At 43.7% G+C, this 27,336-nt stretch overlaps 1 protein-coding gene across 1 annotated transcript in view; it reads right to left on the bottom strand.

Moving 5' to 3' along the window:
* RNF144B (ring finger protein 144B) overlaps positions 1-27,129 on the bottom strand; it is a 49,706-nt gene extending 22,577 nt beyond the window's left edge. Inside the window, exons 1-2 of the mRNA XM_084279761.1 lie at positions 27,041-27,129; positions 9,455-9,643 (exon numbers count right to left, since the gene is read on the bottom strand). Of these exons, the coding sequence (XP_084135887.1) occupies positions 9,455-9,619 (165 nt within the window). The 5' untranslated portion in view covers positions 9,620-9,643; positions 27,041-27,129. The remainder of the gene's footprint in view (positions 1-9,454; positions 9,644-27,040) is intronic.
* Positions 27,130-27,336: the final 207 nt, after the last annotated feature.

Below are 27,336 nucleotides of genomic sequence, written 5' to 3'. Positions count from 1 at the left end.
TCTACCTGAGATTCATAATGTACTTTTTCAAATAATCACAGAATCATCTTGGTTGGGAGGGACCCTTTAGATCATCAAGTCCAACCATCACACTAACCTGCCATCCACTATTAAATCATGTCCCTCGGTACCTCCAGGGATGGAGACTCTACTGGCTGATTCTTTTGGGGCAAGAATCTACAAGGGTATGTAGTGATAGAACAAGGGGTAACAGCCTTAAACTGAAGGAGGGCGGATTTCGATATTGAGAAGAACTTCCCTGTGCAGGTTGTGGGACCCTGGCACAGGCTGCCCAGAGCAGCTGTGGCTGCCCCCTCCCTGGCAGTGTCCAAGGCCAGGTTGGATAGGGCTTTGGGCAGCCTGGGCTAGTGGAGGGTGTCCCTGCCCATGGCAGGGAGTTGGAGTTAGATGGTCTTCGAGGTCCCTTCAAACCCAAACTAGTCTGGGATTCTATGAAGAAATTTTTTTTCCCCTCATGCTCTTTCTGTTTTTCAGGCCATCACCTTTTAACAAAATAAGGTCAATATCCATTTACCTACCATCCATTCACACTACTCATGAGTAAATTACGGCCAGTAAAGTACCTGGATCAAATTATCATGAGGCATATATGCATTTGTTTTTTATACTGCAGGACTTGTAAGATAGATTACACTTTAGGCAAATATTTGCATATGCCCCAAGTACAAATTCCTCTCCTTGAGCTAAAGCTCTGTTGAAAGTGTGTGTTGTAACATGAGGGAAAGATCTTTAAGAAAGCACTGAAAAGCCCAATCCAGAAATAGACAAACTAGTAACATAAAAATTTCCTTCTTCAGTATTACTTCCTCTAATCTTGGAAAGTGTTTTCTATGGTCAGCTACAAGCCCCAGGAATAGAAAATTCTGTGCAGGCTATTCATGGATTCTTCATTTCAACACTTCTTATACGTGATGCTCTAACTTCAACTTCCCCCCCTCACCCTGCCCCAAACTATATTATACAGAGGAGATCTTTAATGTGGGGAAGGGGGGGGAAGGGGAAGGAGAAGGGAAAGGGGAAGGAAAGGCTGCTTGGCAATGTATTTAATGTGCAGAGGTAACATAACAGTTCTGCATTATAAGGTAAGAATATGTTCAAAGCATAACTACAGTGTTATATTGCTAGGTAATGATGTGACAAAGGCACTACAGCCCTCTCACTGTGAAATCTTATGTTTCTATTCAAAGCCATTTTCACATAATCTCTGTACCAGAGACAAAAGATGGATCTCAGTCATTCCTACATTTTGCTTTTTTTCAAGTACCTTGACATGCCCCATTACCTTGCTTGTCTCCTATCTGCAGGCAGTTCTCCAGCTCCCTAAATACAGCCTCATCGATGATAAAATGAAACAGGTAGCTTTATTAAGGAACATGGAGGGATGGCTAGGAAGAAGCAGGAAATGGAAACGTGCCAGCCTGTTTTCCTGTCAAACGCTACAGATAGTGCTGCTAGCCACTGGGCAGCAGCTCATACAGGATGAGGAATGGTATTTGTCTTTGCTTAAGTTGTTGAAAAGGAAAAAAACCCCAGATTTATGGTATTTCTTAATCAGTACTAGGGCACGATCTACATTAAAAGTGAAAATGCAAGAAGTGACTGAAGGCATCTTGCCAAAACAAGAGGGGCTTTCCTATGAATGTGTAACTGGAAAACAATTTCCGTTTCAGAGAAATTAAGAAAACCTCAGGTTTCCATCTTAAAATCCACAAGACTGATTTAGAATGTTAAATCTGTCTTGCAGATTTGTCCTCAACACTGTACTGGTGTTTTGGTGGGTTTTTTTAGCCTTGAGCCTTTCTACATTCTGAAAATCTGGGGGGTGGAAAAAACCCCGACTGTATATGGAGAGAAAAAATAACTTTTCATTTGGCATTCCAGAGTGTCTTATGATTCAGAACAGATCAACAGATAGGCATTCAGTTTTTGTTTCACTTCTGGACAATGTTTACATACTTTTTATTCAATAAGGCATAACTTTCATTTCTTTCTTATCATTTATAAATGTTACCTCCTCTCCAGTGCATACACAAGACAATGTAGTAGTCATGTAGTTTTAAATGGAATCTATAGTATTATTGACTTTGGTGATACAGTTCATGTCAGAACTCAAATTTAACCACCTCATGCACTCAGCACTTCATCACTTGTGTACTTCAATAAATATACCACCCAAAAAACCCCCACAGTACTCATAGTGTTTATTACTAGGCTGCATAACATTTAGTAATATGTTTATCATTGTCCTGACATCTGTACTTCTACATGCTCAGTCTCTAAAGTGGGCCAGTCACTTTCAATGTGTGGTAATCAATCTCCTGGAATCTCTCCATTATTTCTCAAAAGCCTATTGGCAATTAGCTTGAGGGCTTCTGTACTTCATGTAGGGAAAAACATAAAGCTTTTCCAATTAAAGAATGTTTTTTTAGAAGCACACCACAGAAACAGCCATTTAGTAATTTGTTAGAGATAAACCTTGTGATAGGCATGGTTTAAAGTGAAAAACAAAAGTCTAATGAAACAGGCATTTGTATTGCCCAATCTATATTTTAACTGCTGAGGACCAGATGCAGTGATAAATGAAGTTGTTTTCGAATGGGGAGAAGATGAGGCCACATAAGAGCCTTATTGAGAAAGATACTCGGAAAAAGTGAAAAAAATGTCCCTTTAGCCTCAAATTGCATATGGTCATCTCATGGCTCAGTAGAAGGGGAGGAGTAACCTCACTGAAAAGCATTTTAATTTGTCATGACCAAGTGAAAACACTGCAGTGTGCTAGGTACTGCTCAGATACACCATCTGAAACCAATTTACACACGGCCTGCCTCATCCCAGTAGCCTTTCATAAAAGTCAGTATAGGTTCCTGGTGCCTGTTGCCATGCAGTGGTACCACCAACCAGAAAAGGACAAGAGAACAGGAACAAAGAAGGCTCACCCTTCCCAAAACTGACCCAGCTGTGAATACTATTTCTCTTGCAAACAAATCTGTGTCAGGCCAAACCGAGCCTAACCAACATGACCATGAGGTTATGTCACAGGCTGGCTCAACTACTGTGACACTCTGAGGCACTGACAACTCACTTCGAGTCTTTCTTCACTTGAGATAACACTAACTTCACTGACGTGGTGCTGTCGTTAAACATGTTGGTTCTCTCTTCCTCACCTGTCTTCCCTTGGCCACGCTGCTACCTCTGTTGACTTCAGACACATGCAGCCCCTCTTTCAGAATAGCAGCATCCATAAAAAGGCCATGGCTACATTTGTGCTTTTTGGGTACCCCTACGAACTGCCTGTGATGTGTCTCTGCACAGAAATGCATGCAAGAAGTTCTTAAACCATCTAAATTACTATAAAAGCACCATGTGTTCAGTGCCAACGTTAGCAGGTGTGGGAACTTTCTTTTATATGACTTTAAAACAAAGCTATTCTGAAACATTTCCAATGTCAAGCTGGGAAAAAAAGAATCCGAAATGTCAAAACTTGACAGCTTGCTACCTGTGGGTGGAAGCAGAAAACAACCTGAGGTGAGCTTTATATAAATTAAGTGGGGCACTGCAGTACCAGCTCTATTTATGAAGAGAAAGTAGTATTCTGGTGTAGCCCTGAGCACATACAGGTATCTCCTAGGCTGGGGAAAAGAGGAGGAAGAAGAGGGTACCAAACCCCTTCTTGAAAATCAGCACAAAGAAACAGAAGAGATATTAAACCCCAGTGATGGCTAGATGAAGGCAAATCCAAATTTTCCCTTACTCATAAGTTTTACTAAGTAGTCTTTCACTGGAGTATTCGTGTACATCTGCTCCATTTAGTAGGCATCCCACGCTCTTTGTCATCTGCCTCCTCCTTGCCTTTGATCTATTCAGTCTCCTCTGCTCTCAGGCTTTTCTGCCCGTGTTTTTTGCTGACGATGCTGATGCTTCACATCAGTTTGTCTCCAGTTCTCCACTGCTCCTCTGCACAAGTGATCCAAGGCTTTACAGCATTAAGGACAAATGTCAGTATTTAGCCACCCAACGCAAGCAGGGAAACGTACAGCTGCTCACAAAAATGAAGGAAAGCAGAGGAGCCTTGGAGTGTCCTGCTGGTGAGGTGCAACAGAGAAAGTTCTATTTCTGGAAGAACTTCCCCTTCCCCTCTAGCAAAAGGAGCTGGCAGCAGCATGCAACCCCCTTTTTTTGAGGCTGCAGCCTCCGAAGGCCCCAGCTCACCAGGCAGGCAGTGCCCAGGGCACCAGGCTGCAACAGAATCACAGAATTGTAGGGGTTGGAAGGGACCTCAAGAGATCATCGGGTCCAACCCCCCTGCCAAAGCAGCTCCCTAGCTCATATTGCACAGACTGGCGTCCAGATGGGTCTTGAATATCTCCAGAGAAGGAGACTCCACAACCCCCCTGGGCAGCCTGTCCCAGGGCTCTGTCACCCTCACTGTGAAAAAGTTCTTCCGCATGTTGGTGCAGAATTTCCTGTGCTCCAACTTGCAGCCATTGCCCCTTGTCCTGTCTCCACAGACCACTGAAAAGGGGCTGGACTTTTCCCTTTGCATTTTCCCCCTGCATCCCATAAAATAGCAGCAAAAGAGCCTTTTTTGCCCATGTCTAGCCCTGGCCTCGCTGTCACACATCATCACTACAGCAGAGTATCTTCTTCTCCCAAACACCTTCAGAGCATTTTCTACTTGCAGAGTAGCCAAGACAGCACAGAGGTTACCTGTGCTTCCGTTCAGCATTGCACACTGTCTTCTTTTAAGGTTGCATGAAGTTTAATCTCATTTAGACCACCTTGTTTGCACCAAAAGGACAAACAGGAGGATCATCGTGATGATTTGTTTTGCACATTTTGTAACTCAGTTACCTCACACACTTCTCAGAAGTACAAGACCCAACAAAGAACCTGCTTGGGAAAAAAAAAAAAAAAAAAGAAGGATGAATCATGCTAATTCTGCAGAACATGTGCTGACAACACAGAAGCAAAATACATGAAAGTACCTTCTGCTTTGTGAAGTCTTTGACATGTTGTCTTAGGCATCTTGAGCCCCTCTCCAGTAAATAAAACCCAGGATGGACATAAGCTACTGCTTGACGCAAACAGCAGTGATGCCATTTATTGCTCACCTGGCTCTCATAAAGACTTCAAAATGCTTAGGAGGCAGTAAGGGGGGAGAAGAAAGACAAAACCACACAGAACTGATGTGTGGAGAAGCAGCCAACACCAGCTTTATTACTGACTCCCCAAAGCACTGCACTGGTTCCCTTCTGTCATCGCTGCCAGCAGGGACATCTTACCACACATGGTAAAACCTCACCTCCACGACTACTTACAGGCTGCAGGCTTGTAACAAGTCTTCCACAAGGCCCTTGCTATTTCCAGGATTACTGCTAGTCCTGCACTCCTCGCTTCTGCTTCCTCAGGGTAATTTATGCTGTGCTGGCTACCAGGGCGTTTCCAGCAAGAGGAAGTGAGGTGCATGCGATCACGCACACATCATCTCGCCCAACTGTTTTCCCATTTTAGCCAGGTTCTGAAAAGGTGGGAGTCTCCAAAATGTATACTTCCCAGACAGTCTAAATGAGCGCCAGACACTGGGCAACAGCCAATGTCCTCTCCAAAGGCAAAGCAGAGGGGTCAGCCTGTCTATTTCTGGCAGTACCCTACCCGAGCACTCCTGAGGCTTGCCCAAGTGATGCACTGCTGGAGCTATCTGGGGAAGGGAGGAGAAGAGCAAAGGATGCAAACATATAGGAAAATTGGTTAGATAGAAGTGTTACATTCAAAATACAATTTTTTAATTGGATCAGTCAGTATGTAATTAATATTCATTTGCTCTGGACACAGATGTAAGTGCACTAAAAGTGAACAATATCTTGTAACACTGTAGCACACAATGTTTGTAACACACACACACACTGTATAATTTTTTCACATACATATGTGAGTGATGTGACCAGCACAGGGTCAGGAAGGATGACTGACAAAACAAAGACCAGTATCAGTATCAGGAACAGATGAGATCCCCTCACCTTTAGGGAACGCAGTAAGTAACATATAACCGTGCAGCTTAAGCAATTGCTGATGATATGTATGTAAGAATCTCTGGCACTCCACAAAGTTTTGGAAATGACCCGAATAATACCAAGCACGGCCCTCTAAAACTTTTGCAGATAAAATACACCTCACATCTCTGCCCAACCTACTGCAGAGATCAATCATTCACTCAAAAATAACACAGTCCAAACACAATGAAATCAAGCCATCAGGTACAGTGTAGCCATTTCCAGATCCTTGGGATGTGTGAACGTGTGCTTTATCTCTCATTTCAGTGGAGTCTTATGCCCAGCGCAACAGATGCTGAGAAATGCCCAGCTGATGCCTCTCCAGACCTGACTGGGCTACCAAGTAAGATGGCAAGTGTATTCTGCAAGCCATCTGCTTTCTATTCTCTGAGCAGAGAGAGTAAAAATGTTTATAGCTCTGTGAAAAATCCCTCTCTTACTAATAACATTTCACCAAAAGGGAAATACACACCTTCTTAAATGCAGTTTACTTACTTTGGCTGGAATACAGCTTTTATGAGGTATAATCTTTATTACAAGTGTTTCTAAGCTGGAAAAAAAAAAAGCCTTAGACAATTCTAACATTTACATTTCTTGGTTTTACAGGATGGAAGTGAAAAGAAGATATAAGCTTGCCCCTGCAGATGCATAAATAGTAACAACTTCCAATTATTTCCACAGCCAAAGATGCTGTAGTGAAAAACAATCATAAATGTAGAGTCGTCATTACAATTATGAAGAAAAAAAAAAAGACCTCGTGTAATCAAAGAAAAAAATTTAAAAATTAATGGTTTGGTTAGAGCCACAAAGATGGTCAGAGGACTGGAGCAACTCTCCTGTGAAGACAGGCTGAGAGAGTTGGGCTTGTTCAGCCTCGAGAAGAGAAGGCTCTGGGGAGACCTCAGAGCAGCCTTCCAGTACCTGAAGGAGCTTACAGGAAAGCTGGGGAGGGATTGGTTATCAGGTGGTGTAGTGATAGGACAGGGAGAATGGCTTTAAGCTAAAGGAGAGTAGATTTAGATGAGACATTAGGAGGAAGTTTTCTCTGTTTGGGTGGTGAGGCCCTGGCACAGGCTGCCCAGAAGAAGCTGTGGGTGCCCCCTCCCTGTCAGTGTCCAAGGCCAGGCTGGATGGGGCTTTGGGCAGCCTGGTCTAGTGGAGGGTGTCCCTGCCCATGGCAGGGGGTTGCAGCTAGAGGCCCCTTCTAACCCAAACGAGCCCATGATTCTGTGATTCACCTTGGTAGAGCAGAACATATTATGTCCATGTGAAGCCTTTTTCTATTAAAAATTTAATGCTACTCTTGGATCTAGATGATTAACTTTAGTGATAGAAAGTAAGAATAAGCTATACAGGCCTAAAGTATTGCTGGCTGAAAAACTGATACGGGTTCAATTCTGTAGCTCACAGCTGACATTCCTACCCCAGTATGTGTCATAAGGGCAGTGTGAAGGTATCGAGAAGCCCTGGCATGGGTGGGAGGAAATTTAGGGCATTGCATACCAGTGCAGCTACTTCAGGCTGTGCCCAAGAAATAATCCATGCAGGCCCCAGCACTAGGGCCCTCTGTGACAAGTGCTTCTGACACTGTTCTTTGAAGGCTGCCTAAAGGTCCAACTCACACAGCCAGAAACTGCTCTAGATTCAAGACAGAAAGCAACATAAGCAGGTTAAAAGTTTCCAGAGTACCCCTTGTTACAGGATGCAAGATCCACGTGTCTCTGTTGCATCAGCCCAGACATGTCCATCAAGAGGCTGTTCAGCCAGACAAAACCAGCCAGACAAAGGGTAGGCATGGAGCATAACCAGAACCAAGACATACTACGCCCACTGAAATAAATAGAGCATGTCTAAGGGCTTCTCCCAGCTGCATTCAGCTCATGGCTGGCTCTTGTTTAGACAAAGTCAGTGAAGTTTGCCAAACAACTGTGACTGCACTTTTCACTCTGTGTCATGGCACTGGAGAGCCAAGCTCAGCGGGGATGCTCTTCCTGTGGTAGGCCAGATAAGGGGTGTATGTATGGGGTGGGAGCTGCAGCACAAACAGGCAGGGACAACAACTTCCCCAGACATCACTGATGTCTCCCTTTGGTCAGTGCCCTGAATGAGTGGAGAGCCCAGCTCTGCCTGGCAGTCCTCAGCAGTCCTCCCTTCCCCAGGGGAGAAAGGGTTACTCTGCCCTGCTAACAGTGAGGTTAATGTGCCTTAAAGGATAGTAAATGAGAGACACTAAATTCTTGGAGAAGAGTAAAGGTAAAAACTTCTCCTTTTTTTTTTTTTTTTTTTTTGTATCTTCATGCCTACCTGTTAGGTATGTTCTAAAACTTTTGTAACAGACTAAAACACAGAAATGTTTTCTGCAATTGAGTATGGAAGACAAACTTCCTGAAGTTCAGGTTAAAAATGCATATTAACTAATTTTGTCCTCGTTTCTTGAAACACAAGCTCGATTCTTATCCCATTTAAGTTACCCTGAATCTGGTAAGATACTGTCACTGGATTCACAAATATCAGATTTCATCCATGAGTTCAAACAATCAAGGGCAAATCTTAAGCATGCTTGCTTATCCACAATTTCTTGTTAAAAAATAAAACCAAGTACTTTTATTCTGGAGTTAAAAAAACACAACATCCCTCCAGTGGCTTCTGACCTCTTTCCAAAATCCATTAGTCAGGTACATCAAAGTCACTATCGCCAGAGAAACTGGTTACATTTTCCCATGGTGACAAAGAGACCAGAAGAGTACTAATATCTGTAGGGCTTTTATCAGCTCACTCAACCTCTGCCTTTATCACTTCCACCAGCTTTATTTGATCTGAATTTGCAGGACAGAAAGTCCTCACTGTCAACTATAGGCAATGCATGACCTGGACAACATCTCTGCAGCACCAACTACAGATGCAAAGGTTCAATAGGCCAAGGTTCGTTTTTGTTTACGTTTTCTGATTGCCCTAAAAAATGACATAGAAGATCTCAGAGGTCTCAGAGTACTCAGGAAATTAAAGAGGGGAAACAACATCTCACAGTTACCCTATGATGTTTCAAAATTTTGCTTCAGGAAAAATAAATACTGAGATTGCATGTGGACTGTGTATGTTCTCTGACAGTCTTAAAATGCATCTTCTTCCCTCCCCCCCACCCCCAATTTTCTACTGGGATTTATTATTATTTGTCTATTAGAGTTATGAATTACCAGAAGCAGAATGACAGAGAAGTCTTTTAAATAAGGCAAGACAGACTAACACCAAATGTTCTTTAGGAAAGCATCTTCTATCAGCATGGATAACTTAAGTTTCTGGTACTGGACATGCAACCCCGTCTATAGTTCTGTCTATCTCCCATTACCCTGCTCCTGTAACACAAAGGTGCTGCTGGGTCTTACCGATGTGCAAAAGATGCAGCTGCATTCCTGAAGAGTGGTCATCTTATCCAAGGAATATTCACAGAGACACAGCTTGCAAGTGAGCAGGGGCTCCAGAGATAACTCTCCGGCTTCTGACTCGTCAGCTGTCATGGTGTGAGGACAAGCCTTCCTGGCTGAATCCATTCACTCATTTATGGGACACTCAGCCTGAAAAGAGAAATCAAGAGCTGAAACATCCTGAAAAGCCATGTAGGCACTTCTCACTGACGAAAGAATGTACAGCTCACACCCATAAAAGCACCTGCACACGTAAATGTACTACTGTAGCGTCTTGGTGCTACTGGGTTGGGTTTTCAGAGAACATTCACCTTGCTGGCACAAAGCACCTCAATCAGGCCACTTATGATCATGTTAAGAAAAACAACAAACCAAAAACCAAAACAAACCCCAAAACTCACACTACAAATGTTAAATGCAACAGTACAGTGGTGAGAACCCTCACCAAAGTCCTAGGAGCGGGGACCTGACTTGGGACAGTGAATCCAAATGAACAGGAAACTTGAATGAGTTTCAGAGTCATACCCCTCCCATCCCTATGAATCCTTCAGTCCTCTTTGCAGACACCCAATTTCAGTGAGTGTCTCTACCTGCACTTTCCATTCCAGCTGGTGGCTCGAGAGATCTCCTGGGAGGCACAAGCCACCCAGTACAGATTCCCACTGCCTAGGCAAGCACTTCAAACATCCAGCCTGGAACATTAAGCAGTGGGTACCATGAACTTAATCTTTGCGAGCCGCTCACTGGTATCCAATTCTTCTATCTATTTTATTGGGCTCTAGGGCATCCAACTGAGGTTTGTGAACCATAAACTAAGTGTAGCAGCACTTTGACAGGGAGATGCTCAGAATAGCCATGTTTCCATCACACTTTATGTCACAGCAGCGCTCGAGGAAGAGATTTCTATCCTTTGAGATGCAATAAATGAAAATATCATGTTCACATGCAATGAATGTTTTTTGACCTAAGCATCTGAAAACACTGCAACTAAACCATAAAAAACTTCAGGTCCCTCATTCTTACACAGTAATACTGAAAGCGAAATTAAAGAGAATCTCCTCATGCTCATGCTAAAAAAAACAGAAAGCAAATTCGCAGATTTTATTTACCTCAAAATAGACATTAGAGATTGGTGCAGCATTGAAGGAACTGGAAAATATATTCCCATCTCCAAGAAACTTGGCTCAACTTCCACACATCTCCTTCTGAATGCACTTAGCTGGTGGCCAGACCTTGACACACATTTCTTGCAGAGGCCTGGTGGCTGGCTGCACACAGCTGCTTGCACCGGCGCCAAGTACGAGTGCAGCTCTGCTACATCTGAAAAGCTGCCTCACGAACGGAGGCCGCGCGCACAGGAAAACAATCCAGACCCACCCATGTGCCTGTCAGATCTGACATCTCACGAGGCAAACAGGAGACTCGAGCCCTTTGGCCCACTGCTGCTTGCTTCCCCTGCAGCCCTGAGTGTCCTCGTGGCAGGGCTGTCAGGTCACATTTGGCAGCACGTCGCTGCTGCCGTTCCTGGGCTCCCGGCGCGGCCAGGCCAGCTGCAGCCGGTCAGCGTGTACGCGACGTGCCGGCTGGCAGTACCTGCTCAAGGAGCTCGAGGGCTAAGCGCACATGAAACCTTGCCCCACAGCTCCCACCTCACAACCTGACGCAGAGCCGAGCCCTGTACACAGGCCTGTCCTGTGAGCCTCATGCTCTGTGTTCCCACAGGTCTGCAGGAAGACACTTTCTCATCAAAAGCCATGAAACCACAACAAATCCATATGGAAGCACGCTTACCCCTTATTAATTATTACACTTCCTTAGTGCCAGGCTACTTTCCTAGCCTAACCCGACAGAGCAGCCATCAGATGTGTCCTTTGGGATGTCTTTCCTGTAAGCACCCAGTTTTAGAGACTCAAGTGTCATAGCCAAGATTCCAGTAACCAAATTCCTGGCCACGAATCCAAAACAAACTCTCTCTTTAATGGCTTGCTATCACTAGTTCAAAACGTGTACCGTGCCCACGTTACTCTTGGCACGGTCCACACCGCTACCATGGTGCTCCCCACAGTTTGCTCCATATGGCTGCAGAGCTGGAGCTCCAGCACAGCCAAGAAGCCCAAGAAGGAAGACTCCCTCTGAACTGCAATGCTCTTCTGTAATTACTGCAGTGGGGTGGGGGGGGAACAGTGAGTCACTGGGAATGCTATGGCAGATCAAGAACTACCTGTTCTTTAAAACTACGTGCTATATGTTATCTCAGCATTTAGGAGAATTGTAACACATTTAGTCAGGTGTGCTTTTCAACAGCAGCTGCATCTGTACAGGTAAGCTACTCACCACCACGTTGCGTGGATCTGGTATTTCTTCATTTACATGGCAGAAGGTGGCAACGTTAAGAGGAGGGATGTGAAAAAGAATAGGGAGGGATATTTCAGGATGGATATAAAATGGGTACCGCTGTTTCCAAAGTCAATGTTCTTTTTATAACCCAGAGGTTTATGACCCTGCACACTGTTATTAAGGCAGCAGTAGAAAGATTCAGGTGTATGACTGAGGTTTAGAGCTAGGGGCTAGGGACTAATTTTAGATGACTAAATCTGGCTCTTAGTGTGATAGCAAGACAGTTTGCTACAGTGAAGAGTAGGCTGATGATACTCTGCTCTGCCCTAGTAGCAACCAGATGCCCCAGTGAGATGACTGTGGGGACTCATGATATTCCAGTCCTACTGTTTGTAGGTTAAAGTCAGTTTTGCTCCCTGTCATCCCCCTACCCCTTCCTCTCCTTCCCTTCCAACAAGACACCAGAGCAGGGCTGAGATTCTCCCTAGAACAAGCAGAGCACCCTGTGGAAATCTCCAGCAGATAACACCAAGCAAACCTGGCAGACCAGAGGATCCAGCCCCTGCACAGCCCAGACCGGATCAACTCACCACAGCCTCATTAACCCAGCAGGAAGCAAACGAAGCAAATGGAAGAAAAAGAGACAGCTGCCCAGCCTGCCTGCACAGCCCATGGAGGGGGCACTGTGGCTGCGAACAGCAGCCCACACTCCTTGCTCCCCAAGGAGACAGCTTGTCCATAGCCTTCAGGTCAGGCTGGCAGAGGCAAGGCCATGCTGTTAGTACACGAAAAACAGCCTGTCAAAGAGGGAGAGGATGTGTGGCCTGCGTGGCCTGCTCCTTTTCTCTGAGCCACCCAAGCAGCTGGTCTCTGCTTCTGCTCACAAGAATTGTGATTTCTGCTATTTCTGCCAAGGAAAGCGTGCAAGAGGAAGAGTTAATGGTTATGGAGAAGGGTAGCCCCATCCAGCAGCAACTGGGCTTTGAAGAGATATCAGGCCTGCAAAGTACATTCATTTCCATATTCAGATCAGATGGTGAAATAGATGAGGAGAGAAAGACGCGTCTTCCTCCTATTCTCACCCTCTACTCTCCTACGCTTTCCCAACACTTCAAGACTTGTTGTCCTCTCAAACCATCTCTCCCACTTTAATATCCTGACTTTTCCATGCGCTACAGAGAATCCATGAGGTTCCACCTCAGATGCTCCAAATGTTTATGGCTTTCACTTTGCTAGGCTTAGTCCCACAGACTGTCATTAGTTAATTATATATCCACCAGTTCTTTTTACAGTGGATTAAAATTCCTAATGTAATTACAAGTGAGTTGCCAACAGTTAGGTTGAAAACAAAACACCTTGGATATATATGTCATGCAGGGCAAGAGGGAATCACCAAAGAATGAGTTGTGGACAAAGAGAAAAAAAAAAATCCATATTTGCTTATATTAATAAAAGTGACCTGAAATAAAAATAAATTCTAAATCCCTGAAAAAAAAGGACCCTCTTATAAATAAAATACTTTTCTAAGCACCAAGACCTACCCTTTCATGCTCACAATCAGAAATGATCCATTTAGGATAGAAACCCAAATAAAGCAAGAAACATGTCACTGAAACAGGAATACTGCCCCTAACTCCTCACAAAACCCTCCACTGGATAGCAATGCAGGCTCCATGAGATGTGTGGAAGACTGATAAACACATCTTGAGGATGCTCTAACCTGAAGGAACATAGTAGACTAAATTCTGCACCAGTGAAAGCTGGTGGCAAGGAAGGGCCAAGCCATCCCCAGCGTGCATACACACTCATGAACTGCAAGGATCCAAGGTTTTTTTTACACAATTCTGTCAGAAACGTAAGCACACACCCATGCACAGATCATGCTTCTTTCACATTGCACAGAATTTCCAGGAAATGGGACGTATTTCCTCAAATTGTATTCGGCACAGCTCATAAGGAAGAAGAACTTTTGGCAAGACACATCCTTCCCTGGCTCTGAGGCGGCCGGTGTTGAGCCTTTAGGACGAGGCAGGCCCAGAAAGCCTGAATGAATGTGAGCAAGCTAGATGGGGTCAGCCCTCGGAGGGTGCAAACTGCACAGTCACCGGGACCACAGTTTGCCAACATTCCTGTTTCATTCACCTGCCTGTGGGCACGTTTGCGGTGTCTCTGGGAGGTGACAAAGCTCTGGGCCTGCACCTCGCACTGAAATGTCTCAACGCTATCCATAAGCAAGTAAACAAGTTGAGCGGGCTCAACACAGGAAGAGAGAAAGGGCTCAAGGGGGGGTGGGATGGGTAAGTGCAACACTGACAAAAAAAAAGCAGTGGAGATTTTGAATGAGATATGAAAAAGTCAACATAAGCAGTGGAGGAAGGAGTATGGAACTCGTTTGCCTTCAGGGCCTCATGACACCGTGGTGTCCTGTGTCTGGCTTTGAAAACAAAACCCTAACAGCGAATATCTGCTGTACCTGCTTCTAGACAGGTACTGGGTTGCAAACCTTGATTTTAGCGTTCTGAAGTGGAAACTATTAACTCCCTGAAGTGGGAGAGAGGGAGCATCTGGGTGGCCATATGGCAGCCAGCCAAGGTCAAGCCACCACTGCTCCATAGGGATGTTAAAAATTGATGCGACCTGTAGCCAAAACTTTCCCTGTGAGCATGCAATTGTGAGGTAACATCCTTGTTACAATCATAGGAAGGCTCACTTGAGACTGGCCAGGTGCCTCAAACCAAGATTGCCCAGCTCAAATAAACCAGGCAGCCTCCTGAGCTGCAACACTAGTGGGATGCTGTCCGTGTGCCTGCAATCAAGTCCCTGTACTTGGCTAAAAAAAGTATGTCTGAACATGACTTTCACCACTAAGAAGCATCACATAAAATCACGAATGCCTTCCTCCACTGAAGCTGGAGGAGAATGAATGGATTATATTCAGCACTGTAAATCATCCTTTCATTTTTCACGTGCTGCATCCAATAGCAACAGCAGTGTTCCTGGAGAAGCTACTTCAGCCCCTGTGTTTACAAACAGTTCTGCTGAAGTTAGTAGAGAGGTATGCTTATAGCTGAATTCAGAGTTTAACAGATGTCAATAAATGTACAAACATGAGACACGTTACTCCAGGAAACATTAATGGAACACAAAGGGTCTTTTATGTATTTTCCCCTGTGGGCTGGGGCACGTGCCTGAGCCCACCCTGTGGGGTGAGCCCTGACAGTCCCCCAGTGCCCCCCAGAATTGCCATAAAACCAGCCCCCAGGCATGGACTTGCACAGATATGGTGGGATCATAAAGAGGTTTGGGTTAGGTTTAAGGTCGCGTGGGGGTCTAACATATTAGATAGCACTTCCCTTGCTTTACAAGACTCATTTTGGTATGAAAATGAAAGGACCTACACACCTTTGCTAAGTTCCTACTTAGTCTACCAGGCATTCACCGAACTTTCCTGAAGAAACATTTGCAAGCACTGTAATTGTTTCTCATGCCCTAGAGATTTTTTAAGTACTCCACCCATTTACAGAATTATTTCAACGCCAGATAAAAACCTGTTTCGACATTGTTCGACTGAGGCTTCTGGTGTTTCCTGTAACTAAGGTTCCCCCTTTGATAATAAAATAGAAAAAAAAAAAAAAAGAAAAAGAAAAATACCTGAATAATAAGTGTTCAAAGCCAATGCTAAAAGTCAAGCCCTCAGAGAAAAAGAATAATTATAGAAAGATTTTTAAAATATAAGAGTGGTATTAAGATAATGGGGTCAGATCACAGAAGATGTAAATTGAGCTATGAAATTAGGACATGTGAAGGCAGCTGTCAGAAACTCATATTTCTATCAGTAATACCCCATCATTACCAGTTTTAGCTACAATTCCTTAGCTGTCCCAACTCTCTCCAGTCAATATTACTCAAAATTCACTTCTAAGGCAGCTTTTTTAAACTCAGCCGCTCTGAACACAGAATCACTTTGAATCAAGAGCTCTGGTACGCCTGTGGTCCAATAGACTGACCGCTAAACCACGAAGCATTAATTTCTCCTCCTGTGGATACGTGCTGCCTGCACAGAGCTACCTCTCTAGTCCATACAGCATCACTCACCAAGCAGTGATTCAGTAAGGCTGTAAACTGTATGATTAAAGCTCTGATCCAGGAAAGCCTTCATCTTCAAGAAGGACGTTTAATCTTATGTTTAGATGCTCCTGGGTATCAGAGCCTGAATATTTTGCTTCATTGCTACGAGATTATTAACAAGTTAAACAAGTACATAGAATTTTCTGAGACTGCAGTGTCAGAAAAAAGCATCCAGACCCACAAATAGAAGGTCTAATTTTCAATACATTTTTAATGTATTCAAATTTGCTGTATTACATCCCTGCCTTAATAAAGCAAGCAAGCCAATGACTTGATTACATGCATGTACAAGGAAAACCCATTTCTGGATTACCATCATATGGCACCGAGCTGAAGTATTAGAGAGTATAAAAGTATTTCAATATCGGTTCTCTTTCAGCAGGGCTTAAGAAAAGTCAGATGTATAATATTACACGACAGCTTTCTGCACTATAAAATTTTTATTTTAAGAAAATTTGTTCAAAGAACAAGCAGCCTAAGTAAACCTGCTGTCTGGTACATGAGAACACACCGAAGGCAATTTCTCTCACTTGTTTTCATTGGAATGCCTGGGAAAAAAAAAAAAGAAAGAGCCCTTGAGCTGCTGTTCAAGAGGCACTGGCTGTATGGAGTATTTTCATACCATGCTAGCAAACAAAAAATAAATGTATCAAATACTTTGATAGGAATGTTGTGAGTGGGAAGCCTCTTGCAAAAAAAAGTAAGAGATAGACTCCACTAATTAAGAATATCATCCAGCTTCCTGCCAGGCATTTTTATACCAGCACTTCAGGACGCCTAAAACAAACACTGAACAGCTTCCCAAATCTCACATGCACCCAGTAATTCCAAATCATTCTAATAAATCAAAACATCATTACGACACACATCAATCAGTCTCCACAAGTCTTTGAGAGTACACTTGTTGGGTACTATCTCTTCTGTACTGTAATACTGTGAGGTACAAATAACTTTGAGATTTAAGAACACCAGTTCTTCACAGTAACTTCTAGCAACCCTACACCAGCATGTCCTCAGGGAGTTCTTTTGCAAGAAGGCCACGGATTAACTGAATATAACAAAACACTTCCCTGCCCCCCCAACACAGATGTGACTCTGCAATTATGGAAATCCTTTATGTGTTTCCTTGTGTCCTGGTTTCAGCTAGGATAGAGTTAATTTTCTTTCTAGTGGCTGGTGGAATGCTGATGTTTGGAGTTCAGATGGGAGCAGTGCTGGTAACACACCAATGTTTTAGGTGTCACCCAGCAGTCAAGGACTTTTCAGCTTCTCATGCTGATCTGATAACCAGAAGGCGGGGGGCACCCAGGAAGCTGGGAGGGGACTCAGCCAGGACAGGTGACCCACACTAACCAAAGGGGGTATTCTATACCAATGATGTCATGCTCAGCATAAAGGGGAGGGGAGGGCTGGTAGGGTAAGAGCTTGTGGCTCCAGGATGCACAGCTTCAGGACAGTGCGGTTCGGTGAGAAACTGCATTGTGTATCACCAGTATATATTTGTGTATTTGCTATAAAAGTCCTGCTATTCTCATTTCTCCCCCCCTTTGCTGTCCCAGCAAACTGTCCTTAGCCCAACCTACGAGGTTTGCTTTTGTCTATTCTTTTTTTTTTACTTCCCCCCGGGGTTAGGGGGGAGAGCAAGCAGCACGTGCAGCTCAGCTACCAGTGAACCACGACACCTTGCAATACTGTTTTAGAACAGCAAGAGGAATAAAAATGGGCTTTGCACCCTTTTCATTCCTAAAAATCCAGGGAGTCCAAGAAGAGGGAATCTGAGGGAATCTAACAGGTACAATAATTGCTGCTGCTAGCTGACAGGAAGCTAGCAAAAGCACTTTCTTGTCCCTTAAAGATAAAAACATAAAGACTGAAAAAGAAACAATGCAGCCTGATACTAAACTGAAATGCATAATCAAAACATGGTCTTTGTCTCTCTTCAGTACTGACAGGAGCCACACAAGGGCAATGTTCACTGAATCCATGAGGACAGGAGTAAGCTCTTCCGCATGGAAAGAGGTCAGCCATCACCTTCACCCAGTTCTGCTGGAACTGAGCTCAAACTAGGACATATCAAAGTTCAGGACACAGCTCTGTCAACACTGGCAGGCTGGAAAGCTCCCAACACCAGACCTGCTGGATGTAAGTCCTAGGCAGGCCTGTGGGCATCAAGTTTGGGATGACCCAGATGTATCAAACTCACTATGCCTGAGCAGGGGGATGGTGCCAGCCACAGGCAGCAGGCCCTGGTGATACATCTGGTCTGCAGGCAGTCAGTAGCAGGATTCCCCTAAAGTTTTGTGTTCGCTCTGGCAGGCACAGAGCTAAAAAAAGTGGATCAGCACAAAATCCAGTGAAACAGGCAAAGTGCAGCCAGACAACAGAACTTTGCGTATTTTGGCATCAGACGTTTCCAAATATTTCCAAAACACATTGAAACAACAAAATTACACCAAGTGGAATTCCAAGTATTGCTTACCAGTTGTAAGATTAGACTCTAAAGCTTATCTAAATAACACCCCCTATTCTTAATGACACTATGCAACCTCTGCTAATGCTAAGCTACAAGGAATTCCCACCCAAGCTTGTTTGGTGCACTTTACTTTTAACTTCCTGTTGACAAGAGGTAATATACCACTATTAAATAAAAACACACTCTTCATGGCATTAATGACAACAGCAAATGACAGGTCTTCCTTTCTGACCACATGAAGGCCTCTGGTTACCGCAGCATTTAGTAAGTAAAAAGGAATTGAGCTTTTGGGAGGTCAAACGGGTTGATAACTTGGCTAGCTGTCTCAGCTGAGGCAGGAACAGGAAGTCAGATGTAACAATTTGCCTTGGACACACACAAAAAAGTGTTTATTTTTGCTAATCGGGTAATAAAATCTGGAGATATGTTAACTCCTTGAGCTGGAATGTTTACAGTTTTGACAGGGTGTGTTCAGAAGGTATTTGTGACATTGTCCTGTTCTAACATCAAGGATTTTTAGAAGATATTTGTAAACAGACATTGTTAAAGTGGAAAAAAATGGTAAGTTATTCAACAGAGTCGGTTCATAGTATCTACTCTTCTAAGAAGACATGAACTGGGCTGTTGGGATCCTCTGGCTGGACACGGCTCCTTTTTCCGAGCAGCCGATGCTGTGTGTGGAGCAAGCAGCGTCCTGACTGCAAGGACAAGCAGGTCAAGGCAAGTGGAGACATGTCACAAAGCCAGGCCTCGGAAGTGACAGCAAGAAACTTCTCAGGGTCAAGGAAAGCACGCAGAGTTTACCAGAAGCCAAAGTACAATTCAGCTGACTGAAATAATGAAACTGATCCTCCACTCAGTTCTGCAAAAACACCATATACTAGAAGAATTTATTGACCACCAACACATACTTAGGTATTCATTTGTAGAAGGGATGATCTGAGAAATGGTTTTTTTTCCGTGCTTGCAATAAGATGATACCTTTAACGTCTCTCTCACTTCATTTTGTCAGGCCAAGAAAACAGCAGACTTACAAGATTATGGTCCTACAGTCTTTGCTCACTACAGGGATCAAAAAGCACTTTCATACAACTTCAGATTTACATAAATGGGAACCAAAGAATAAGGTTATGTTCCTTTTACAACAATTTTTGTGTGACTGCTCAGTGAATAAAACTAATAATGTTTTAATTTGCCCCTACCTAATCTTGCAGTCAAATATGCTGCCCATTATAACAGAAGAAACATGCTGTTCAAAGTAACCACAATAAAACAGGTAAGACATTGAGAACTTCCCTTGATCCAAATACCTCTCAATGACTTCGAAAGCTGGCGGGGGGGAGGGGGGGACACACAACACTACCCAGCGGCACCTTTGAAGCATCAGAATGACATTCAGTGACGCAAAGACTGAAAGTCAAATCTGAAGATTAGACCATGGGGAAGCCACCATCTCTATATTCCATTAAGGAAAGATCACAGAATCACTAGGTTGGAAAAAACCTTTGAGGTCATCAAGTCCAACCCTACCTGTCCTCTAAACTATATCCCTAAGCACCTCATCTACCCATCTTTTAAATACATCCAGGGTTGGTGACTCAACCACCTCCCTGGGCAGCCTATTCCAGTGCCCAATAACCCTTTCAATGAAGAACTTTTCCCTAATGTCTAATCTGAACCTGTCCTGGCGCAGCTTGAGGCCATTCCCCCTTGTCCTGTCACCTGTCGCTTGGGTGAAGAGACCAACACCCACCTCTCTACAACCTCCTTTCAGGTAGTTGTAGGTGGCAGTAAGGTCCCCCCTCAGCCTCCTCTCCTCCAGGCTAAACAACCCTAGTCTAGATGAATAGCTACTGACTATACTGGAGTTTGACAAGAAACAATACAGCCATTAAGAAGCAAGAGCAGAGGTTTGGACTGGGACATAAGCAGTTTTGAAACTAAATACTTGACATTTACTGAAGTAACTACTACAGCTTCTCATGGCTGGTTATTAAAGTAATTGGAGTGTACCCCTAAGCCACTCCTCTGCCAGCTCCTAAATGAGCCTCACCAAAGTCAGCTGCAACCAGATATGACGAAAGGACTGAACACTGAACAAGTCCCAGCTCTGGCCAGATCAGCAGAGGTGAAGAAGAGAAGTAAATTCCAGTAACAATCTCCTGGCTGAGCCCCCCTCTGCTGCTCTCTCAGCAGCTATGTTTGCCCTCCCTCATTTCCAGAGCAATGAGAAGAGCAATGAGACCAGCACGCTGGGGAGACAGCCCCCAGTCGGAGCTCTACTGCATCTGATTCCTTCTGCACTGCCTGCTGCCCCAGCGTGAGGGAGCACCATGGTGCCTGCCCCATCAATGAGGATGGGAATTTGGGGCATCTCTAACCTCTGATAGGCTCCACATACACGCTACTGAATAGAAGTTGCAAACTATGCTGGAATAGCAGTAATAGCTTCAACTACAACTAGTCTCATGCTCCTGACTAACTCTAACAGCTATGTGTTTTTAAATCACACCTATATTCCCACTTTTATAAATATTTTTAACAAAGCATGATCTATTTTGCTCTGCATCTTATTAACTAGGTAAGACAAATATGTCATTTTCTTAAACTTGAGCCAAAAAGCATTGCAGCAACTTGGCTGATGGCACTGGCTATCACGTGGTGCAAGATTGCCTCATTACTGCCCCACCTGACTTTCTTCAGCCACCTTCTGTCTCTGTGTTCCAGGCTGTATGTGCTCACAAGAAGGTTTTTGCCTATACAATGGCAAGCACAGTGAACACAGTTTCTCAGGGGCTCTGTGCAACCGTACAGAAACCCAGATGGTATTACAAGATATGTAATAAAGCAGAGGTGTACATCAAATGCAGTTAGAGGTTTACCTTCACCGCTCCCTCACTCTGACTTCAAATGTCAACCTTCATTACAGAATTCATTTCAAAGGAGAACATCTGTAAATATACAAGATTTCAACCTCAAGAGCTTTAGTGTCTGTTAACAACGGGCTAGTATCTATATGATCTTAGCCATGAAGTCAAAACCCTGACAATGGGAGTATTTCCAGTGGTTCTGGTGTGCCTGCTTATGTCTGCAAAGGTAAGCAACTACAAGCAGTTGAAATAAGTTGCTCCACCTCCTAAATGCTCAGAGAAAACACTACCTAAAACACAGCACTGAAGGAATTCAGACTAGACCATACCATACCATACCATACCATACCATTATACTATAGGGTGACAGTCTTACAAAAACATTTCTAAAGATACCTTTCTGCTAGCTGGTCTTTTAATTATGACCATGACACCTAATGCTCCTCAAATAGGCATTTTGTCCTTGCTGTTAAGAAATTATGAAAAGGAGCTACAGCAAGAATTCTTGACTCCTCCTCTGCTCCTCTCCCTGCAACTGCATGCTGCTTTCATTTGTTGGCCCATCCTCCCAAAATGCGGGAAGCTAGGTCAACAAAGGGCTTGAAACTGGACAGGCCATGTACACTGCTTGGGTATTTGCAATAAAAACATTGACCAATCCAAAAAACACATGTCCTTAAAGTAGTATTGGATAAATTATATATACATATATGTGGCTTTTACTCCACTCCAGGCAAAGGGCATGATTGTCTTTCCCACAAATCCTCTCCAGAGACTGTGATGGAGATTCCCCACCACTGAACAAATTTGTGCAACTGTGAAGAGGTCAGGAGGGTGCAAGATTGCATCCTCCTCGTTGTGCAAAACTTCATCAAGCAAGTTATTGCAGGCCCAGTGGATGTTATCTTGGCCCTGTGGTGGGGAAACCCCACTGGGAAGGGATCCAGCACCAGTGGTTAGCTGGGGGTCCGCTGCTGTGAAAAAGCTTCAAGTGAGTGCAATGGTAAATAGTCCCCAGGATCAGCTAGTTCTCCCCCTAACTACACCTGTGTAACCTTCTTTTTTCTGAAGGAGGGAAGACCAGCTTGTTTTCCTTCAACATCTCCCCACCTCCACCCATCAGAATGCTTCCAAAACTAAGCACAGGCAGAACACACAGACTTTCCCATCTACCGCTCAGACATAACCGATGCCAGCCTGCACGTCACAGCTTCTGCTTGATCCTGGAATTTTCCTTGCATGCAAATATATCAGCCAATATACTAGCTGTCATGGAATGTGCTTTTCCTTCTATGTGCATAGGGGTTTAGAGCATGTAATTTTGAATGATTTGCAGCTATATACACATGAGCAAGGAATTCACCCCTAAGCTGCAGTAGCTACATAACAGCGTTAAGCAGAGGTAGCTGTGAAGGACCCGTTTCAGACAGAGATACGGGTCTTCTGTTGCAATGGGTTCTCCTTTCTGCAAACATACACAGCACATAAAGGTTGTTGGTTCTGCACGTGTACTCCCCAGCAGTCTGAAGACACACTAGTTTGTATAACTGAACATGAACATCAAAGCTTCTGTCAGACACTCAGGCAAGCGTCCACTCTTTGAGTAATGATTCATGTCTTGTGCTTTCTCTCTTCTCATTATTACAGCAAAGTGAAAGGCAGAAAAGCTTTGCAACAGATACAAATACTGACATTCTCAATTAAAAGGGAGAAGCATGAGCAGTACAGAAATTTTTTTTTTCCTTCTAGTAAAAGTAATTTTGTCTCCTAATCAGCATCTCTTGACTTTCCTTCAGACAAAAAGCAGGTAGGACAACTCTCTAGTGCACAGGAAGAAACCCCATGCAGGGGATGTGTCCTACCACGTCTGAGCCCACACACACAAGCTGGACTTTGCCACAGTAATATGCTGGCTCTATTTTTCTGACATGACTGCCACGTCTTGACTTCACCATATTCACTGGTAACATGTGAGCATGTTTGAGACCAACACCAAAAAGTACATCTTATTAAGTCCCAGTTCTGGAGACACACAATAGTCCCACTCTGACTCACCCTTATTTACAGTCTTTGAAGTCTCTTGGACTTTCTCATTAGTTTTTATATAAACATATGATTCTATGATTCTATAATTTATAAAAACAGTCCTTTGACTACAGCATGTCTGAGACTATCTTACTTCAAGGAGATTAACTGTTCTGTAGCATGATCCAGATTCATATGGTCCAAATCGCTGCGCCTAGTGCTGGCTGTGGGACTCCAGAGATACTGACCCACTGGGAAACACAAGGCACAGGGATGCTTATAACTTCACCAAAGTCAAAACTGTACTTGCAGGAACCAAAGGCGTTCACAGAATCAGGTAAGCTGTGGCATTTCTCATTATGGATTATGGATTTTCCCTTGGAAGCAGAGCAGGTTCCCCTAGAAATATGGTAAAAAAACACCCAGTTCTTGGGCAACTCGTAAATTTTTTTTCTTCACTAAAATAGAATAAGAGGAACCAGAAACAGGGAACGCATTGTGTGCAAGTATCAACACATACAAAGAGATTTCGGAAACTGCATCAACAAAATGTGATTTATGTAGCTACTTTTTTAATTTAAAAGTGTTTGCAATGCAGTTAATCTTGTTGTGCTCTCAAGCCTAGAAATTTCCACCCAGCACCTCTGCTTCTCCCTGGAATACTAGGAGTTGGAAAAGCCCCACTTCAGCAGGAAGTGAAAGATACAATCCTTTGTAATTTGAGATCCTTTCTTTTTTTATGAGTGTTTAATATCTGCTAGCAATGATCTACTTTATAAATGTAATGCCCACTCGTTCCCACTGAGCTGAAACCCTTTACAAGAGACACAGAGGAAGATTACTAAACACTGTTTTCTTACTGATCAGCACAAAGTTATTTGGCACAAGCATCTCTGTAAATATTTGTCCAAGACTGGGTAAATTTTCAGTGTACGATGGCCCTCAGACCTGTACTTCTCTCTATCAAGTGAGAAGGCTCATAGTCTAGCGCCGGAGCTCGGCTGTGCTTCCACAGAAATACAAAATGCCAGAGGATGAGCTTTGCACCGCTGCTATCTTTCCCTCAGGATCTGTTCTTTGTCGTTTTGTTCAATGTTTCCCTTCACAAACAAAAAGAAGATGACTTCTGAGATGGAATGAACGTAAGGTTATTCCTGGCTGTTGGGTAATGAAGAGAATTTGTGAAGTGCATTCATTACACAGGGCTGGGCTTTGGCATGGGGAAGCCAGAGGGAACTGTACCCACCTCCCCGTGAGAGCACACAGAGGAAGAAGACAGATCCAGAACCCTTTTCAGCCTTGTGAAGCTGAAGGCAATGTCTGTTTTGGTATGTGCAAGGAGGTCCAGTGGACTCAGTTCACAGCAACACTGGCAGCCTGCCACAGTATTTTGTTCACGTGTGCTTGTGACATCCATGGGCTCAGAGCTGTAATTATGGTCTCAGATGTCACAGTACTACAAGCCCAGGAGATATTTATGGATCTGATACGTACAGGCTATAGGCACTGTGTAGTTTCAGACACATTCAAGAAAAAACCCCACTCAAGAGGCACAGCAAGCCTATAGCTGCTTTCTTGAGCTGCGTATCAAAGCGATGGACTCCAGTGGGTGTCACCACTGAAAGTCACTGAAAGGTCCGGACAGGGCAGGCTGCAGGCACAGGGCTCAGACTCGTACCATGGGTATTACTGTCAGAGGCACACTGATGACCTGGGAGCCAGGTTCAGTATTAGTGCTGCTTGTTTTCCTGTAAAGTGACTTGCTGCTTCTCCCAGTCACATTTCGGACTGAAGATGATAATAAGAACAAGCAATGTACTTTCCTTCTCTGCCAGAAGGGAACAGCCAGATAACAACTTCCTTGCTGTTTATTTATGTCTACAAAGCTTATGAAGCATTTAGAAAATACGGTGTAATCCAACAACCTCAGTAGAGAGAAAAAACTCCATACTGTTTGCTATTTATATCATTACCTTTCACTCCAAAGTATACCACCACAAAAACATAATCACCAAAATGTCACCATCTGTGGGGAAAGAAGACTGTCAGAGAGGAGCACTCAGGATATAGTTCAGCATGGGGAACAGAAAACTGTATTAGGTTGCCAAACGCTATTCCTACATGAAGTGTAGGGAGATTTCTGTGTCCTTGTATGAGCAGACAGCACTTTGTGTTAAATATCCCCATCCGGCAGTAAGGGGCATGGAGGGAAAAAGAAGCCTGATTCTCATCATACTGGCTTGGTTCCAGAATAGCTCCAGTTTATTTTGAAAGAATACCTCTCACTTTACCACAGGTTTAGACACTCTGCAAACACACTCCCCTCAATCCATAATCTCCAGCATTACTTTCAGGAGCATAATTGCAGCCATCCCCTTATCAATATGCTGTATTTTTTTGCAGTGCTCACTGAGGAAAGGGTTTCAGCCACTTTCATGCTATGACAGCAACCCATACACCCACTCACATTCAGGCATAGACAAGTCCTAAACAGGACAAGAATCGGGTCAAGATATTTGTTTGGGAAAATATGTAAGGACAGGATTTTGAAACTTTCTGTTTCCAGAAATATTGGTATCTTCAACCCAGTGTTACCCTTAACAGGGACCACTTGCCCTTCAGGCTGAGGGTAGCCAAACATATCATGTTGCTGTGCCTGCTCAGTCATTTGGAAAGCTGCATGGGGGTATTTCAGTCACAGCTGGTATCTCTGCTAAAATGTACTTCTTAAAAGCTTTCACTGTCTGTTTACCAAGAGGATGGGAAGTCACCCTGCAATGCTTCCTTAACTATAGTCATCCTAAATATTTTACTACTTACGGTGCTCTCTGAAGGAAGATATTTGATATTACTGTATACAGTTAGAAAGCAGAGTGCCTTTGCATCACTGAACATACAGAGCTTGATAATAAGCCAGACTGAAACGTCTTCATTACCGAAGCAGCTTTGCACTATTAAAGCCTTCTGCTGAGAAAGCAGTGCAAACATACCAGTAAATGCAATTTTCTGGGTTTAGTGTAAAAAAGAAAAAAAAAAAAAAAAGCAATCTAGAAAACATACTGTGTATTTTGTATGTGCTTACATAAACCACATAACCCTAAACCCTGAACAGATTATGAGTGTACATTAACACTTAAAGCACAAATCAGCATTTTTCCTTCCCAATATCAGCTGCATGACACTATGACAGAAGAAATGCCTTTAAATCAGGAGGAAATCTCTGCATTTTAAACTCAGGCTCTCCCTCCAGCTTTATCAGATGTGTTTTCAGCACAAACAGAGTTATTGTACTTAAACTAAAACAGATACATGACTGACAGTATGCCATCTTAGCAACTGCTTTACACGCAGGTATATCCTAACACTGCAGCATTTTCAAACACTCCACACAGATCTCTTTTTAAAAGTTACACTGACAAAAGTAATTTCACCCTTCTGGGAAGTACCTGATGCCTGTTTAATTTTCTGCACCTTTAATAGCTGGGACACCAAGATTTCCTTTTGCCTGAGCTCTAAGCACCACATAGTTTGATTTTAGCCAAACAACAAATAACATTTAACTCCTTTATCATTCTAGTTCTTTTCCTTTCTTTTTTTGTAACTAAACCTTTTCTACTTTTTTCCATTAGAAGCAAATGCTGGCTTCCTGTTGTTTTCAGGCTATCCTTTGCTTTTAAGGAACAAAATAGAACAGAAAGCTGTATTCCAACATACCTTGAAAGGAGAGCAGCGTTCCCTGCCAGCTGTGTGACTTTTCAGTAGCTGCACTCAGGCTCCAGCCTTCTGAAGAACCACGGTGTCACAAACCCCTGAAGCTCGCAACCAGGAGCAGAGGCAGATCGCTCTCGCACGCCCTTCCCCTCTTCTCCCGGGTATCTGACAGCTGTACACTTTTTTGGACTGCAGCAGGAGTTGCCTCCCAGCCCCTTCGCCACTCTGATAAATCATCCCCTCCCTGCTATTAAAAGCGAGCTGCCATTATATCTTAAAAGCGCGTCACAGCGTGCACA

Source organism: Gallinula chloropus (genome assembly GCF_964237585.1).
Source record: "Gallinula chloropus genome assembly, chromosome: 2".
Lineage (NCBI taxonomy): Eukaryota > Metazoa > Chordata > Aves > Gruiformes > Rallidae > Gallinula > Gallinula chloropus.
The sequence above is the reverse complement of the archived record's forward strand: the minus strand, read 5'-3'. Positions and strand labels throughout refer to the sequence as shown.